At 37.9% G+C, this 16634-nt stretch overlaps 2 protein-coding genes across 2 annotated transcripts in view; one reads left to right on the forward strand and one right to left on the reverse strand.

Moving 5' to 3' along the window:
* myo1ha (myosin IHa) overlaps nt 1-2220 on the forward strand; it is a 31471-nt gene extending 29251 nt beyond the window's left edge. The window contains exons 28-30 of the mRNA XM_062051252.1: nt 831-928; nt 994-1093; nt 1166-2220. Of these exons, the coding sequence (XP_061907236.1) occupies nt 831-928; nt 994-1093; nt 1166-1192 (225 nt within the window). The 3' untranslated portion in view covers nt 1193-2220. The remainder of the gene's footprint in view (nt 1-830; nt 929-993; nt 1094-1165) is intronic.
* Nucleotides 2221-3953: 1733 nt separating this feature from the next.
* On the reverse strand, nt 3954-15486 carry kctd10 (potassium channel tetramerization domain containing 10). The gene is made up of 7 exons (XM_062049624.1): nt 15355-15486; nt 8603-8816; nt 7206-7375; nt 7033-7119; nt 6910-6962; nt 6639-6834; nt 3954-4836 (listed from the first exon to the last, which is right to left on the reverse strand). The coding sequence occupies exons 1-7, from the start codon at nt 15355-15357 to the stop codon at nt 4618-4620; spliced, it is 942 nt and encodes a 313-aa protein (XP_061905608.1). The 5' UTR covers nt 15358-15486; the 3' UTR covers nt 3954-4617.
* Nucleotides 15487-16634: the final 1148 nt, after the last annotated feature.

The following is a 16634-nucleotide window of genomic DNA, read 5'->3' on the forward strand; positions in this document are numbered from 1 at the left end:
CTGAAGGAAAGTTCTGTGGTCAGATGAAACAAAATTGAGCTGTTTGGCCACAATACCCAGCAATATGTTTGGAGGATAAAAGGTGATGCCTGTAATCCCAAGAACACTATTCCTACCGTCAAACATGGTGGTGGTAGTATTATGCTCTGGGCCTGTTTTGCTGCCAATGGAACTGGTGCTTTACAGAGAGTAAATTGGACAATGAAAAAGGAGGATTACCTCCAAATTCTTCAGGACAACCTAAAATCATCAGCCCGAAGGTTGGGTCTTGGGCGCATTTCGGTGTTCCAACAGGACAATGACCCCAAACACAGGTCAAAAGTGGTAAAGAAATGGCTAAATCAGGCTAGAATTAAGGTTTTAGAATGGCCTTCCCAAAGTCCTGACTTAAACATGTGGACAATGCTGAAGAAACAAGTCCATGTCAGAACACCAACAAATTTAGCTGAACTGCACCAATTTTGTCAAGAGGAGTGGTCAAAAATTCTACCAGAAGCTTGCGGATGGCTACCAAAAGCGCTTTATTGCAGTGACACTTGCCAAGGGACACGTAACCAAATATTAATATTGCTGTATGTATACTTTTGACCCAGCAGATTTGGTCACATTTTCAGTAGACCCATAATAAATTCATAAAAGAACCAAACTTCATGAATGTTTTTTGTGACCAACAAGTATGTGCTCCAATCACTCTATCACACAAAAAAAAGAGTTGTAGAAATGATTGGATACTCAAGACAGCAATGACATTATGTTCTTTACAAGTGTATGTAAACTTTTGACCACGACTGTATATCGGTCTGCTCTGAATATGTTCCTGGTCCTTTCAGAGGGATCTTGTTCTGCAGTGCAATCACCTGATTGAGCTGGTGACCAAACTCAGCATCATTGCGAACAAACAGAGCGCGGTCAAGGTGGTCCAGGGCAGGTGCGTCACAAATGTAACAACCAGGGTAAAAAAATATATATATAAGATCGCCGAAATGTTTGCAGCGTCAAGATAGAAATCCAGGCTGAGAAGGAGAACACGGTGGACTTCAGCACGGGCCAGGAGCCGATGGTGTTCAAGGCCAAGAACGGACACCTCATGGTGGTGCGCTCCTCCCTGTTGTCATGGCAACCTCGCAACGCTTTATACGTTCTCAGACACGTTTTGTGACCGCAGGTCGCCACTCGGGCCCGGCCGAGGTAACATGAGGGGTTGGGGAGACACTCAAGAAGCCCCTGCATATTTCATCACGAGACCCCAAAGCGGAGGATGTGAGCACACTGCAGCACTTTACAATCAGTCCATTTGGTTTCTTTTCTTTAGACTCTACTGAGAGACAACAACAGCTAAATAAACACCCATAAAGCCCCTAATAATGCTCTTTTTGAAATGACACTGATGTCAGAGGGATATTCTTATGGTTGTAGTTTAAGTAGGAATGTGACTCTGCAACTCACAATTCAATTCAGAATCCATTCTTGATTCAAATTGGTTCCCGCGATGTTATTTGGTATTAAATGTATCTTAAAACCTGACATATGATGTATGCCTTGGGTGTCCAATTCACGGCCCGCCTGGCATCTTTCATCATTTCAATAAGCAACCTGGCCGTAAGAGGTGTTAACATTTTAAATGTAAATACCCATGGGTCTAACAGTTAGCTGTTAGTGACCATGAAGTTTTCTTCCTTGGCACAAGCAGAGCATTTACCTATATGACCCAATCCAAACAACCTTTCCTAGTCATGGTGCAGAAAAAAATATTCAACCAGCGCAAAGAGTCAACACACATGGTCGCACATAACACAACCTGCTCACTGAACTTTGTGTATATTATTTGAAAAAAAATCGTCATACAAAATGTGAAATTACACCCATTTGCAGGATGGGAAAAATGCTAAACACTCTCCACACTTATCCATGTTTGACTTTTAGCTGCTTGATATTACTGATTAATTACAAAGCTTTAAAGAGGTTGTCAGGGAAGTAAACAAGGTAGGAGTTGAACTTTCACATACTCTTAAAATTCAATTATAATGATTAATAATTATATGCCCAATATAGTACTATAATATGTAAACAAACACACACACATATATATGTATATAAATACATATATATATATATATATATATATTAGAACAGTCCAAAAGTTTGGACACCCCTGTTTATGCATATGATGTATATGTGCAGCGAGATGATTTGATGAGACATTTTTTTAATCAATTTTTGAAAACCAAGCACAAAGATGGCCTTTGAAGGCCTTTTCAAAAACTAATGATTTTTTTTATTTTTATTTATTGATTATAAAAATCTTTAGTTTTTTTAATCTATTCCTGAAACCTAAGCGCAGAGATGTCCTAAAAATATATATTTGCAAAAAATTGATTCATAAAAAAATAAAACAAAACACATTTACAAATTGATCAAATGTTTTGATAATAAATAAACCATGATTCGGATGTGAATCCAAATATTTTCCAACACCCTTGATGTACAACTTTTAATAAAAAAAAAAAAATACTTTTTTTTTTTTTAAAAACAGGTTACAAAAGCTCCTCTTGGTTGTTGATGTACAACGTATATGTACAGCACGGGGATGTCCTGAAAACTTATTTTTAAAATGTATTATTTAAAAAATATATAATTTTATATATACACATTGATATATGTAAACATAATAACTTTTATGTATAATTCACTTTTCATTTGACATCCAATCTCAAAGTGCTACATGTTTTATTTTAATTGTAAAAATGTTTTTATAACGGACGGCATGGCGAAGATGGGAGAGTGGCCGTGCCAGCAGTCTGAGGGTTACTGGTTCAATCCCCACCTTCTACCAACCTCGTCACGTCCGTTGTGTCCTTGAGCAAGACACTTCACCCTTGCTCCTGATGGGTCCTGGTTAGCGCCTTGCATGGCAGCTCCCGCCATGAGTGTGTGAATGTGGAAATAGTGTCAAAGCGCTTTGAGTTCCTTAAAAAGTTAGAAAAGCGCTATACAAGTACAACCCATTTACCATAAACATTTTTTTTAATCTATTCTTAAAAACTCAATCGAAGTTGAATCTGAATAAATACAAATTGAGATTCAGATTTTAATCTAAATGTATTCATTTGACATCAAATCTCAAAGTTCTACATATTAAAAAATATTTTTTATAAACATTTTTTTTAATCGATTCTGAATATCTGAATCGAATTTGAATCTGAATAAATAAAAATGGAGATTCTGATATGAATCTTAATTCATTCAGCACTCAATACAGCTGTAAATAAATAAATAAAAGCTATTCAAAATTGGATACAGGTTACAAAAAGCTCCCTTTGTCCGCCAACATATACATGCAGCGTGTAAATACGGAGATGTCCTAAAAAATCTTATGAATTGATTTTTGAAAAATAAGTTTTTTTTCTTTAGAAATTGACTGTTTTATTTATTTTTTTACAAATTGCTTGTAAAATGTTTTAAATGTTGTTTTTTAAATTGATTCTTGAAAACGGAATCGATTCAGAATCGGAATAATAATCACAATTCAGATGTGGAATACAATTTCTTTTCATCTCCCCTACAACTTTCAATAAATAAATAAAGATAAAAACCTTTTACCAAAGCTGTTGGCTGCTGGCGTATACGTGCAGTGATGTCCTAGACAATGTCTTTAAAAAAATTATTTGCAAATGTTTTTAAAATAAATTCTTGAAAACGAATCAATTTAGAATAAAATAACATAACCTCAATTCGATTTTTTTCAGCACCCCTGGTGTACAACTGTACTGCATGGCACTATTTCTGCCATGTAACTATGAATGAATACAGCCTAGTAACTTCCTTCACCATGAATGCAGTCAAATCAAAACTGACCATTGCCATAGTGAAAGCAGATTTTTGAGACATATGGATTGATTTGTCGTGGCCTGGTTTATGTGTAATGTTTTCCAGCATTACGAAAACAGCAAATACATGTTTATATAAATTTATTTGAGATAGACCAAGTATGTATAAATATAAAACATACAGTAGTACTGTGTTGTGATTGTAACTGTGTTGTGCAAACCAAACATTCTTTATGGAAAACAGCTCTAATTTCTCTGGAAAACGTTTGTCGACAGGACTCAGATCTCTGATTACAGTCCTTCACTCCAACCTCAGTACAGGATCTTCCCATCATACAATCAACCGAGTACTTGAACACCTCAGGCCACAGTTCAAGTTGCCTCCAGAGGTAACAATTGATGGCAAAATAGGAAACTGAGAAACTAAAAATATGGTGTAAGCAGTACTCAGAACTATTGCAGCCATCTGTGATAGATGAGCTGAATAATTTGATCAGGCTTTAACTTATAACAGAACACTGCCATCTTGTGGCCACTTGGCTCATCCACAGTGGATTCCCTCTCAGCCTCTTAAAAGAGAGGATGTTTGCAGCTGCTGTAATGTTAGGACCACGTGTGATAGATACAGCAGACAAAGTTTAGTGACAACAAACATCTATGATTATGATGCTTCTGAACAGCGATAGAAGTAAACAACACACGCACAGAAGACACAGTGGACTGGAGAAGTCAGAGAGGTGCTGTGGAGGCTGACCTAAGGCACAGGTTTGGTACGAAGAGGAGCAAGAGGTCACTGGTGGTGATGCGTGCGGTCGTCTGGTCGTTTGATGTGAATTCTACGCACTCGCTCGATGCGTTCTCGCTCGTCGTCTTCATCCAGATGATGGGAGCGCCCTGCGGCGCCCCCTGTTGCCTCGAGCAGAGCATTGTCCGGCCCTCTCCCGTCGTGGGATTCATACAGGAGGATGTTGAGGGTCTCCTCATAGATGCGAGCCTCGGGGAACTCCACCTAGTGTACACATGCAGAAGTACACTATCAGTTAAAGGGGCCCCATCTAGCTCATTAAAAAATATATATTGGACTGCTGTGTGGCACTATGAATGTGTTACTTTTAAAACAGTACTCCATAAATCTGCATTCTTCCCCTCTTGGACAACCTGCTTGGAATCCGAAGCCTGCTTCCCACCACGCCTACTCTCTTGTGATTAGTCAGGGGTCAAGGACTGGGTTTCAACCCCCCTTAAAAGTTTATGTGTAAGTAGTTATCAGCAAACAGAAAATAATTGGATATTGAATATAATTGGATGAATATCTGAGAATCCAGTGTCAAACTATGCTTTTGGTAAAGTGGTGAGAGCGGAAGAGGAGCGGCGACTGTGAGGTAGGTCTTTAGCTCTCTAAAAAACAGAAGAATCTTCCAATTGCTTGTGTTCCAACAAGTGACTTCTTCCCAGAAGTGAAAACCAGTGGTGGTCAACCAAGCTAAGATGGCTGTTGCACGTACTGAGTACACAAGGGGCCTAGATATTCCTGCAAAAAGCAGATATGACCAAAAAACCTACCTATGCAATGGAATAGATCCCTATACTTTATATAAAAAAATGATTTGTTGAGTGATAAAGGATCATTAGTCGGTGGAGTTCCCAGACAAATTGAACTATCATGTGCTCCAGACGGAATTCTACAGGACAAAACAGATGGAAACTTGGAAAAACGTGGAGGTGTACAAGTTCTTTGTGTGTGGCTGGGTCAAGGAAATTGGTATCAAGACTATAAATATGCATCGTTTTTGCTCCGGGTAAGGTTACATTTCATGATTTAACTTTGTGTTTCCTGTCATGTTTTTTGCCTGCCTTTGTTGTTTCACGCTCCGTTTACGAGTACGCATGTTTTTCCCTGTCTTTTTCAAATTCTAACTATATATGTCAACATTGTGTATGTGCAGAAAGATTCATTTATGAACTCAATTTGACGTTTTGGGCCGGTGTTCTATCCTTCTGTTGCTACCTCAAGGATGCTTGCAAGCTGCTCTTTTTTAATTTTGTTCAGTCTTAAATGTTTATGTTGATGATTACTATAATAACAAAGTTCATCTATGTCCGATAGAAGGAACAAAATACAGAATTTAAATGGTAAATGGGTTATACTCGTAAAGCGCTTTTCTAATTTCAGGGTACTCAAAGCGCTTTGACACTATTTCTACATTCACCCATTCACACACTGATGGCGGGAGTTGCCATGCAAGGCCCTAACCACGACCCATCAGGAGCAAGGGTGAAGTGGCTTGCTCAAAAACACAACGGACGTGACTAGGTTGGTAGAAGCTGGGGATCGAACCAGGAACCCTCAGATTGCTGGCACGGCCACTCTCCCAACCACGCCACGCCGTCAAAGACAGAAATGTTTTAGCTACACATCCTCATTCCCAAAATATACCTCGAAAATCACCACGCAACTCAGCCTCTCCAGCTGGATCACGCTAGCCCCCAAAATGGCCCTAACTATCTGAACTCTGAACACACTGGACTGTGCCTTGTCCAATAAAGAAGATAAAGACTTCCTTAACGAGATCATTCTTGCTCTTGACTGACCGGCAGACGCATTTGCAGGAGTGAGACCAACGCTGTAACATTTACCTGTGACCTGTTTCCTTGACTGTTCAACAAGAGAACGCAGTAGACTCTAACAACGGTAAAACTATTGCAACTTTACCGCTGTTTATCGTTACAACCCTGATGGGGAAATGTACTTTGGGCCCCAAGAAAAAAAATGCGGACGAGAGATATAGAACAATTATTAGAGAAACTCACCTTTGTCTGCTTCTTTTCGGTGGCATAAACGATGGAGGTGCAACACACTTCAGCGATCTTCCGCCCCTGTCCGTAAAAGGACCAGCAGCAGATCTCATCCCCGATCACATCTTTGATGAAGAGCACGCGGCCATTGAAACGCAGAGACAGCTTGTCAAACAGCTCGATATTTTTCAGCATGTTGTCATCCGAATTGCTGAGGGAAAAGCAAAAAAAGATCAATTATGTTGACATTTTTGTTAGCTCTTTAGGATATCTGAGGCAGACTCACCTGGTGTACGAATACTTGTTATTGCTTCTGTTGTACAGCAGTTTAACTGTAGGCTATTAACACACAATAAAACATTTAGAGTTATTTGATTGAGTTTATTTCTGTGTCAGTTATGGAACATACCTTATTTGCAGTAGCTATAAGCTTCTGCTCCTCCTTTGATGATGTCATCAGAGGCACTTTACATAGAGGTTCATATGTTTCTTTGTTCTGCAGGGCAATAGATTTTTAACAAACACACAATACAAGCGAATACAGTTGAAGAAAATGTGCTGCCTTTTGTACGATGGCATTACCTGCAGGGCAGCTGTGCATTCATCAGCGAGGCCTTGGACAAGGTAATACTTGGCTTCTGCAAGCAGCTCCTCGGTTTCCCGTCGGCTGTCTGGCAAGGGCACGGCTCCATCTCTTAGGTAGTTCAGGATTGTTCCGAAATGTTTGCCACAGCGATCAATCAAAATCCAACCTTTACGGGGGGCAAAAAAAGATGCCTCTTACAATCAATGATGTAATATATAGTGATCTCTCGGTCGCTATATTGGTTTCGTAACTACTCACTCACACCCTTTTTGCTATGAAAACCTATTTTAAAATATCTCTAAAGGACTGCACATTTATTTACAAACGACAGTAAAATAACATTTAAATTACATTAGGTCTGTCAAAGGATTGTTTTTTTACTCACAAATTATTCACATTTTGAAATTCGGACTAATCATGGTCAATCATAGGTGATTACTCGCTTGCATAACTGAAATTTGCTCAAGAAAAGATCCCAATATTTGTAAACAAATGCAATTTCATTGTCGGAATGTCATCCAGAAACGTTTTTAAACGTTTTACTTGAATGCATGTCATTTGTTTGCACAAAATTTGGTAACAGTTTTATCTTAAGTTCTTCCAAGCTGTATTTTGGAGTGAAATTTGCCAGCGTGCACACCGGGCAGAGTCTCTTCAGTCATTTTAGCACTGATTTATGCATTGGTCTGATCACTGACCGTATAGTGGTTAAATGGCATGATTATTTTAAGTGTGTACATATTTTTTTTGGGATGAATCACAAAAAAAGTGTTAATTCTGACAGCCCTCAATTACATAGATGGCACCACTGTGCACTAAATCCTGCAATTCTTCAGTCCAGTGTTGCGGCCAGTCTTAGGAAATAATTTTAAACAATTAATCACAAGTATTAGTAACATACTTATTTCAACCAGTGTTGTTTCTAATTATGTATATGTATGAAACAAATGCTGTATTTTGATTCATTTTGCTTCTTTTTGAAACACACCATCAGCAGCTTCTCCATATTTTCATGGATAAATACCCACCGTTTATAAATGATTTAAAAACGTCCTTTGCTGGCGTTATTCATTCTGCTTCAGTATGGTGCAGACAAGCAGTACTACGCTCTAACTGCTTAGCCAAGTTGGCTCATGTCATGTTTTTGATGATTTCTTTCTTTAATTTAAGGAATAACCTTCACTTCTTCTTGGCACTGTTCTCTTACTCTTGCAAAAACAAAGTTATGTCCATCTCCATCTCATACAGGGTTTAATGTGGCATTCGCTACAACAAGCAGTGGGGAGGCTTGTAACCCAAATTTTGCTTGCAACCTGAAGCATAACAATTAGCCGAGAGACAGGTATTTTAATTTAGAGAAAGAAAGTGGCTTAGTATTTAATGAGCAGCTCACCTTCACTGTCAGTGAGGACCTCCATCCTGCCACTGAACATGGCCTTGAGCATGGTGTCCTGCTTGGTCAGGGTCTGCATTGTAGTGTAGTACAGAGCCCCACCCACATTTAGCTTCACGTATTTGGAGCTGGGACTGGAGCCTTTAAAGGACGTGGTCCGGGTTGTAGCTGCCGGCACTGCCGAACTCACGGCACTCTCTCCTGACATCTCTTCCTAGAACACAAGAAGACAGAACAATCCGTCAGAGCAACTTAGCGGTTTACGCTTATAAAAACAAATGGCTTTACATTTATCTTTATTAAATTAAAAAATTACAGTGATGATGCCCTTTCAAATTAACTTTCCTGTTCGGGGCATTTACTCCCATTTCCTTATTCAAAAATAAAAGTAATTCTAAATGGTTCACAGTTACAGTATCATTTCAGTAGAAAAGAAAAGCTACCTCACTAATTAATAAATCAGCGTATTGTAGTAAATATAAGAATTCATTCAATGCTGCGTTCCATTTGTACTTGCAAATATGGATGCTCTGACTGTAAAAAATATTCGAAGCTCCTGTAATATCAAAGTTTTTGTCGCACTAAATCAGCTGTATACGTAACATTTGTATTGTTGGAAGTGTATATGTATATATGGCAATGTTACTGTAGTGTAAATGTCCTTTTTCCATCTGGAATATGCTTACTACATTGCCAACAATGCTTTGCGTTTCCTTCTTCATGCACCATGTTTGAAGGTTGCCAAAAGAGCGCATATTTGTCCAGAAGTTGTTTATATTTAGACAAGGGAAGCGCAACAATAGCTTTCATGGATGTGGCCATCTTGATTTCCGACCTCGTAAACAGAACGCTCATAACTCTGCTGTGACTAGGGCTGCAGCAATCAATTAGCTTAGTAATCTTATTTATTTTGTTTGATTAATGGCATTAACCTCTTGCATTGTACAAAGAGAGCACAGTATAAAGTCAAATGTACTGTGTGATATATACTTGCCCAATAAAAACGAGTCTGATAAAACACACAATCGCCTCAACACACATTTTAGGGAACAGAGAATAAATATAACATTTTTCTTCCTGCCATAACCATAATTATTTTTTTCTAATGTATGCACATCATCAACATTGATATTGCATTTTTTAATAACTTACTTAATAAGTAAAAAAAAGTAAAACAAGAAACTCTCTACTGTTCACCGCCACATGGATCACTGCACTCAGACACCACTACTTACATTTGTAGTGCAGCAGAAACCATGTTCAGTTTGTCCACTTACTTAAAGTTCCAGGCACTCCACGCAATCCGAATTTAAACGATGAGTCAAAGCAACATAATGTAAATCAAAGCTTTTTTATAATCACATTCAGGATTTCCCCTTGATTGGTTTAGATACCTGTGGCGGTGGGGGCGGGGTTTACATGACATCATCTTACAGTATAATTTGCATCCAATGATGCATATATTTTCTTTAAAAAGGCTAAAAAAATTGAAATTAATTTAAAAAAAATTGTGTGTTATTAAATTATTATTAATACATATTTTGTCTTGCTCCATTTTTCAATTGTTGCTGCTTATTGTACAAAGTACTTTAAGATTTTTTTCTAGTTTCGAGAGACTTCTCCAATCATGTGACTTTTTCATAATTAAAAACAACTAGCAACAAATCTTGCATCTTTTTCTAGTGTTATTGGAGACTGTACTCGTGTTTAGAGACTCTTTACTTCTGTCGCTCCATGTCCGCGACAAACAGCGAGAGCCTGACGCCACACTCCAAGCAACGTTACCATGGACGCCCCTGCTTATTTCAGCAAGACAATGCCAAGCCACGTGTTACATCAACGTGGCTTCATAGTAAAAGAGTGCGGGTACTAGACTGGCCTGCCTGTAGTCCAGACCCGTCTCCCATTGAAAATGTGTGGCGCATTATGAAGCCTAAAATACCACAACGGAGACCCCCGGACTGTTGAACAACTTAAGCTGTACATCAAGCAAGAATGGGAAAGAATTCCACCTGAGAAGCTTAAAAAATGTGTCTCCTCAGTTCCCAAACGTTTATTGAATGTTGTTAAAAGGAAAGGCCATGTAACACAGTGGTGAACATGCCCTTTCCCAACTACTTTGGCACGTGTTGCAGCCATGAAATTCTAAGTTAATTATTATTTGCAAAAAAAAAATAAAGTTTAGAGTTTGAACATCAAATATCTTGTCTTTGTCGTGCATTGAATTGAATATGGGTTGAAAAGGATTTGCAAATCATTGTATTCCGTTTATATTTACATCTAACACAATTTCCCAACTCATATGGAAACAGGGTTTTTAATATTATTTTAATAAATAGCTACGATAGCAAGGAAAAGTCACAACAAATGCAAACTCCACGACTCATCAACATACAGCCAAAACGCAACTATAAGCTGAAAAACAAAAATACATCTACTGTACAAAACAGAAGTGACAGCGGACAAGTTTCCGCGACCCACTGACTTCCTGAGACGGAAAGTTGAAAACGGTGTAATAAACAATGTTGGAAAAGTGAAGTGTGACCACTTTTTCAGTCATGTTTTTTTTACTTTTCAGTAATACTACCATATTATGTTCAGGAAGTCTTTCTGTCACTGCGGTCACCTCCGTCATGTCTGTTGTATCCTTTGTGGTTTAAAGTTGTGTTGCGGCTTTATATTAGTGTGTATTATTGGGGCTTTTGCAATCAAGCTGCTGTTGTGTTGTAATTTATGATATTGCCTTGTTGCGTTTGCATTCGTTGTGAACTTTCTCAGCCACCGTAGCTATCCGCTATCCTTGTTTTTCAGACTGATGTCGATGACAACACAGACAGGCAGACAGACTTCAATAACGTGTAACGTCCTTATCATTAAAAGTGTTAAACTTCATATAAATTCTGCTGTTCTTAGACCCAATGTTTTCCTTATTCTAGTATTGATAAAACTGATCGGTTTCCTTTTAAAACGATCTTGGATTGATACCTATCTTCCAGGAGGCAAACTTGCTGAGCAGCGATCGATGTAGTTGAATCTAAGGAATATAAAACAATATCGAGAATAATCGTTACACCCCTCGTCCCAACCCAACTGTTCGAGACAGAAATACACCCAACAGTGGGTGTATTTCATTGGGATTTATGATCTCTTAAGATTGACAGAGTTCAATATTTATCACAATGCTTGTATAACCTATCAAGTCATCCACAGGCTGAATCTCAGGCTCTGTAGCTTGGTTCCTATCTATCGTCCCCAGCATGCCCACAACACTCGTAACTTTGACCTGATATCAGGTAAACATCATCTACTGGCTTGTACTGCTCGAAGTGTTGTATGCAGGGGACCAAAGATTTGGAACCGGCTTGATGAGAGCCTCAGGATGCTGTATTCATTCTCCAACTTCAAAAAGAAACTGAAATCTTACCTATTAACCACCTATCTCTAATGCCTCATGTGGGGTAGACTACAGTTGGGTTGTGCATGGTTGAATGAATGAATGTATGTATGTATATGTATGCTCGCTTTAGTACTCCTATTTTGTGTTTATCATATAGCGTTTTTGTGCTTGCCACCATGTTTCAGCATTCCATGCATATACTGTCCTCTGGACCCCCTGCCAAAAGCTTCTTCTAGCTTATCTGGGGGACCCTTTCACTACTTCATTACTATTTATAAAAATAAAAAGTCTAGATTTTGTTTAAGATGTCTTCCCTAATGAGAGTTGTTCCCCCTGCCTTTGACAGAGTGCTTGCTGGAGTGTGGTTCACTGGGATTTCTTTGTTACAAGAGGAGCTCAATGTGTAAAGTGCACTAAAATGTTGTGAATTGAATAGAAATAAAAATAACATCACTATAAGTTTACATTACTAACTTGATGAATTGGGCAGAGGACAGAATAAAAAACACTCAAATAATGTAAGGTTTCGAGGTGACTGTACGTAATAAAATGTCACGTCACGCATTTGGTGATTATGTTAATCACGTGTTTGCTGTGAATAATTATCGTTCAACCCTTTTTCGATTACGCATGCACCTCCTGGTACCCTAGCACCTCCAAAACCCTCAAATCTAAACTCCAAACATCCCAGAACAAGCTAGTCAGATTACTTCTAGACCTCCACCCCAGATCCCACCTCACTCCTACCCACTTCTCCAAAGTGGGCTGACTCAGGGTGGAGGACAGAGTAAAACAACTTGCACTGAGCCTAGTCTATAAAATCAGCTACACCTCCCTGATACCGAAGTACATGTCAAACTACTTCCTTAACGTAAATGACCGCCATAATCACAACACCAGGGGGAGCTACACTAACCACGTTAAACCCAGATTCCGATCTAACAAAGGTCTAAACCAGGGGTGGGCAATTAATTTTCACTGGGGGCCGCATAAGCAACCTGAGCACTGCTGGAGGGCCACACGACAATATTTCAATTAAATTTTGCTCAATATTATTTTTGATATACCGTAAGATAAATAATAATGATGATAATAATAATAATAATAATTAATAATAATAATAATAATAATAATTTAAATTAACCTAACTTAACTTTATACAAAAGCAGATTGCTTTTGATGGTCACTTTATCCTGCATTATCCAACATTTTTCCCCATCAGATTTGGACAACCATCTGTTGTTAAAAATAGTTTTTAATCATATTTATTTTATATTGTTTTTTATATTATATTATATATGTAATTGTTTTTTCTTTTTATTCAGTCATTGGTGGAGCTAAGGATAATATTTGAATATTGTTTTTAATATTGTTGTGCAGCACTTTGGAAACATTTTGTTGTTTAAATGTGCTACCGGTATATAAATAAAGTGGATTGGATTGTCACACCTGCCAGCTTGTCCCATTTCAGTCCTAACATGTCCAAACACGCATTTACCTATGTGAACAAGTCATTACCTGTGGTTGTCTCTTTAATTGACTGCATGGCTGCCAGCTACTCCGTGATTTGAAAGTCTGCAGTTATCCCACGTAAGAAGAAGAGCAGCTGGAGGTGTCACGTACATCACAGATCTCATCCAAAGTTAGTGAAAATCAGTCCATGTCTCCGGGCATATCAGCGCAACAGAGTCCAATAAGCACTCCTTAATAAACTCTCCGTCAGAAAACGCCTTACTTTTTCTGGAGCTTTTGTGAGAAATTACGAAACTTGTCCTGACGGCTGCATCTCTGGGGGTGTGAAATATGGCAAAAAGTCCTTTTTGGCTTTGCAGTTTTACCATCAACGCATCGGCCTCCCTTGCGCGCGCTTCATCAAACACATTCCGGTATTTTCCCTCGTGTTTCTTTGTGTAGTGGCGATTAAAATGATATTCTTTAAACACAGCAAGCTGTGTACCACAAATTAAGCACACGGCTTTACCATTAATTTATGTAAAGAAATACTTGCCAGTCCAAAACACGCCATTCGTCATCAACTTTTCTTTTTTTAGCGTCTCATCACTTGTCTCTATGCACCTTCACTCACAGGTTCCCCCCGGACATATGGCATAAATAACACATTTCAAAATAAAAGCAGCACAGTTGTATTGCGCGCACGACATAGATGTTTTTTAAACTTTATCTTGTAATTTGTTATTGCGCCGTTCAATTCACTCACAATCGCACACACGCATACGTCCACACGGAAGTAATACAAATAACGCTTTTCAAAACAAAAGCAGCACCGTTGTATTGCACACTCGACATAGATACTTTTTGAAATTTATTTTGTAATTTATGATTGGCCTCACGCGGGCCGGACAGGGATGCGCAAAGGGCCGGATGCGGCCCGCGGGCCGTACAATGCCCAGGTCTGGTCTAAACTCATCCTCTTTCTATGCCACATCAATGTGGAATGCGCTCCCAACAGATATAAAAGAAAGGGCATCTCTATCCTCCTTTAAAATCGCAATAAAAGTACACCTCCAGGCAGCTACAACCCTAAACTAACACCCTCCCCGGATTGTTAATAATCAAATGTAAACAATCAAATGCAGATACTTTTTCTTATGCCTTCTTCTCTCTCTCTCTCTGTCTATATATATATATATATCCTACCAAGTCAGACCTACACTGTTCCAATATCCATTTCTCTGTTCTCATTTGTTGATGACTGATGATAACAACCAAACCTAACAACCCACCCTCCCTTCCCTTCCTCCCTCCACACCCCGGATTGTAAATAATGTAAATAATTCAATGTGATTATCTTGTGTGATGACTGTATTATGATGATAGTATATATCTGATAGAATATATCTGTATCATGAATTAATTTAAGTGGACCCCAACTTAAACAAATTGAAAAACTTATTCGGGTGTTACCATTTAGTGGTCAATTGTACGGAATATGTACTTCACTGTTCAACCTACTAATAAAAGTCTCAATCAATCAATCAATACACATTTGGCAAAATCCTCGTCACTTTTGTTTCAGTTTCCTCTACCCTTTCTTTCTTTATTCGCGTTTACACGAAATTATTTAAAATGAGCCGCCACTTCTTTTTATCAGACATGAAATGCGACTTGGGCTGTTTTTTTAAGTCCGTATGTTTCAAACAATCAGAAAAAGGAGTAATAAAGATTTAAAGCAGGCACATCGAGCGCGCTAGCTTGTAGCTACCTCATCATTATTTGTGTACTCATACATCAGCGAAATTACATATTTACAACAGTAATAAAGAGTACTTTCTTCACATGAAATTAGCCATGGGTTTTGTGAAGAGGTTTGAATAGAAAAGAAGATCATAATTACCATAGAACCCACAGCAGACTTCGTAATTGTAGCTTGCTAACGTAAGTCAGCTAACACCCACTTCCTTCCGGTCCATGGCTACGCAGTTTTAGAGAATGACGTCATCCTCACATCACTCCTTAAAGAGACAGTACATTATTTTGCTTTCGAATGTAAGTAAGTTTCATAATAAAGACAACTGTCCATACGGTACATATTGAAATAAGACTATTATTTTTGACTGCTTTATTTCTTAGACATTTACAGAAAATATGAACGTTTTATACATACTAAAGGAAAATACATACCTCTAACTATGTGTTATAAAATACATACTACTATTAACAACAAAGGCAGGAATAACAAGAGCAATGGATAACGGTAGATAACATATAAGATCAGGGTCCCCAAACTACGGCCCGCGGGCCGGATACGGCCCCCAGCATCCAAAATCCGGCCCACGGTAAGTCCCAAATTTTTAAAAAAAAGTGTTTTTTTAAATTTTATCTTTCCTTTCTAATCCATTTTATACCACTTGTTACTCTCGGTGTCTCCTAGCCACTCAGGCAAATCACATTGTCTAAAAATTAATTTTCCCATCGATAACGTGACAATGTTAAATGTTGATGAACAGCAATGTTAATTGATGTTAAATGACAAAACTGATTAACTCGCTGGAATATAAAGACAATGTATATATATATATATATATATATATATATATATATATATATATATATATATATATATATATATATATATATATATATATATATATATATATATATATATATATATATACATACATAGAAAATGGATGGATGGATATAATATATATATTAACCCAATGCGGCCCCCGAGTCAAAAAGTTTGGGGACCCCTGCTTAAGATGGTTCAGCACAGATCCAGTTCTGCATTCTTCAGTACAGGTTAGATGTTAAAGCATAGCTGTCTTTCACACATTTTACAGATAGTAATACACACAAAAACTCCGTATGAAAAACATGCATTTTTTTCCTTTTAAGCATTTAGTTTAGTGACAATATTGTCCTATAATTGTAATAAAGTTAATACCTAAGGGTTCTCATTATCTTTCCAAATAAAAGCGTTTCAATAGAAAGTTCAAACAATACTGGGAAAGTTTTACATTTGGAATTCATTTGGAATAATTATTGTGGTGACGTAATGTTTAGTCTATATTTAGTACCTATTGTTGGAACAATAATAACCTTATTTAACCCTTTTAACATTTAGTTAAGTATTATAAATATAAGTGACTATTTTTATTTTTATGTGTATCC

This window comes from Entelurus aequoreus, linkage group LG06 (genome assembly GCF_033978785.1).
Source record: "Entelurus aequoreus isolate RoL-2023_Sb linkage group LG06, RoL_Eaeq_v1.1, whole genome shotgun sequence".
NCBI lineage: Eukaryota > Metazoa > Chordata > Actinopteri > Syngnathiformes > Syngnathidae > Entelurus > Entelurus aequoreus.

Coding starts and splice junctions, on each gene's coding strand:
- kctd10 (XM_062049624.1), bottom strand. Junction 7,120..7,205: donor AATGCACAGCTGCCCTGCAG/GTAATGCCATCG, acceptor ATTGCCCTGCAG/AACAAAGAAACATATGAACC. Junction 6,835..6,909: donor AACAAGTATTCGTACACCAG/GTGAGTCTGCCT, acceptor CTTTTCCCTCAG/CAATTCGGATGACAACATGC.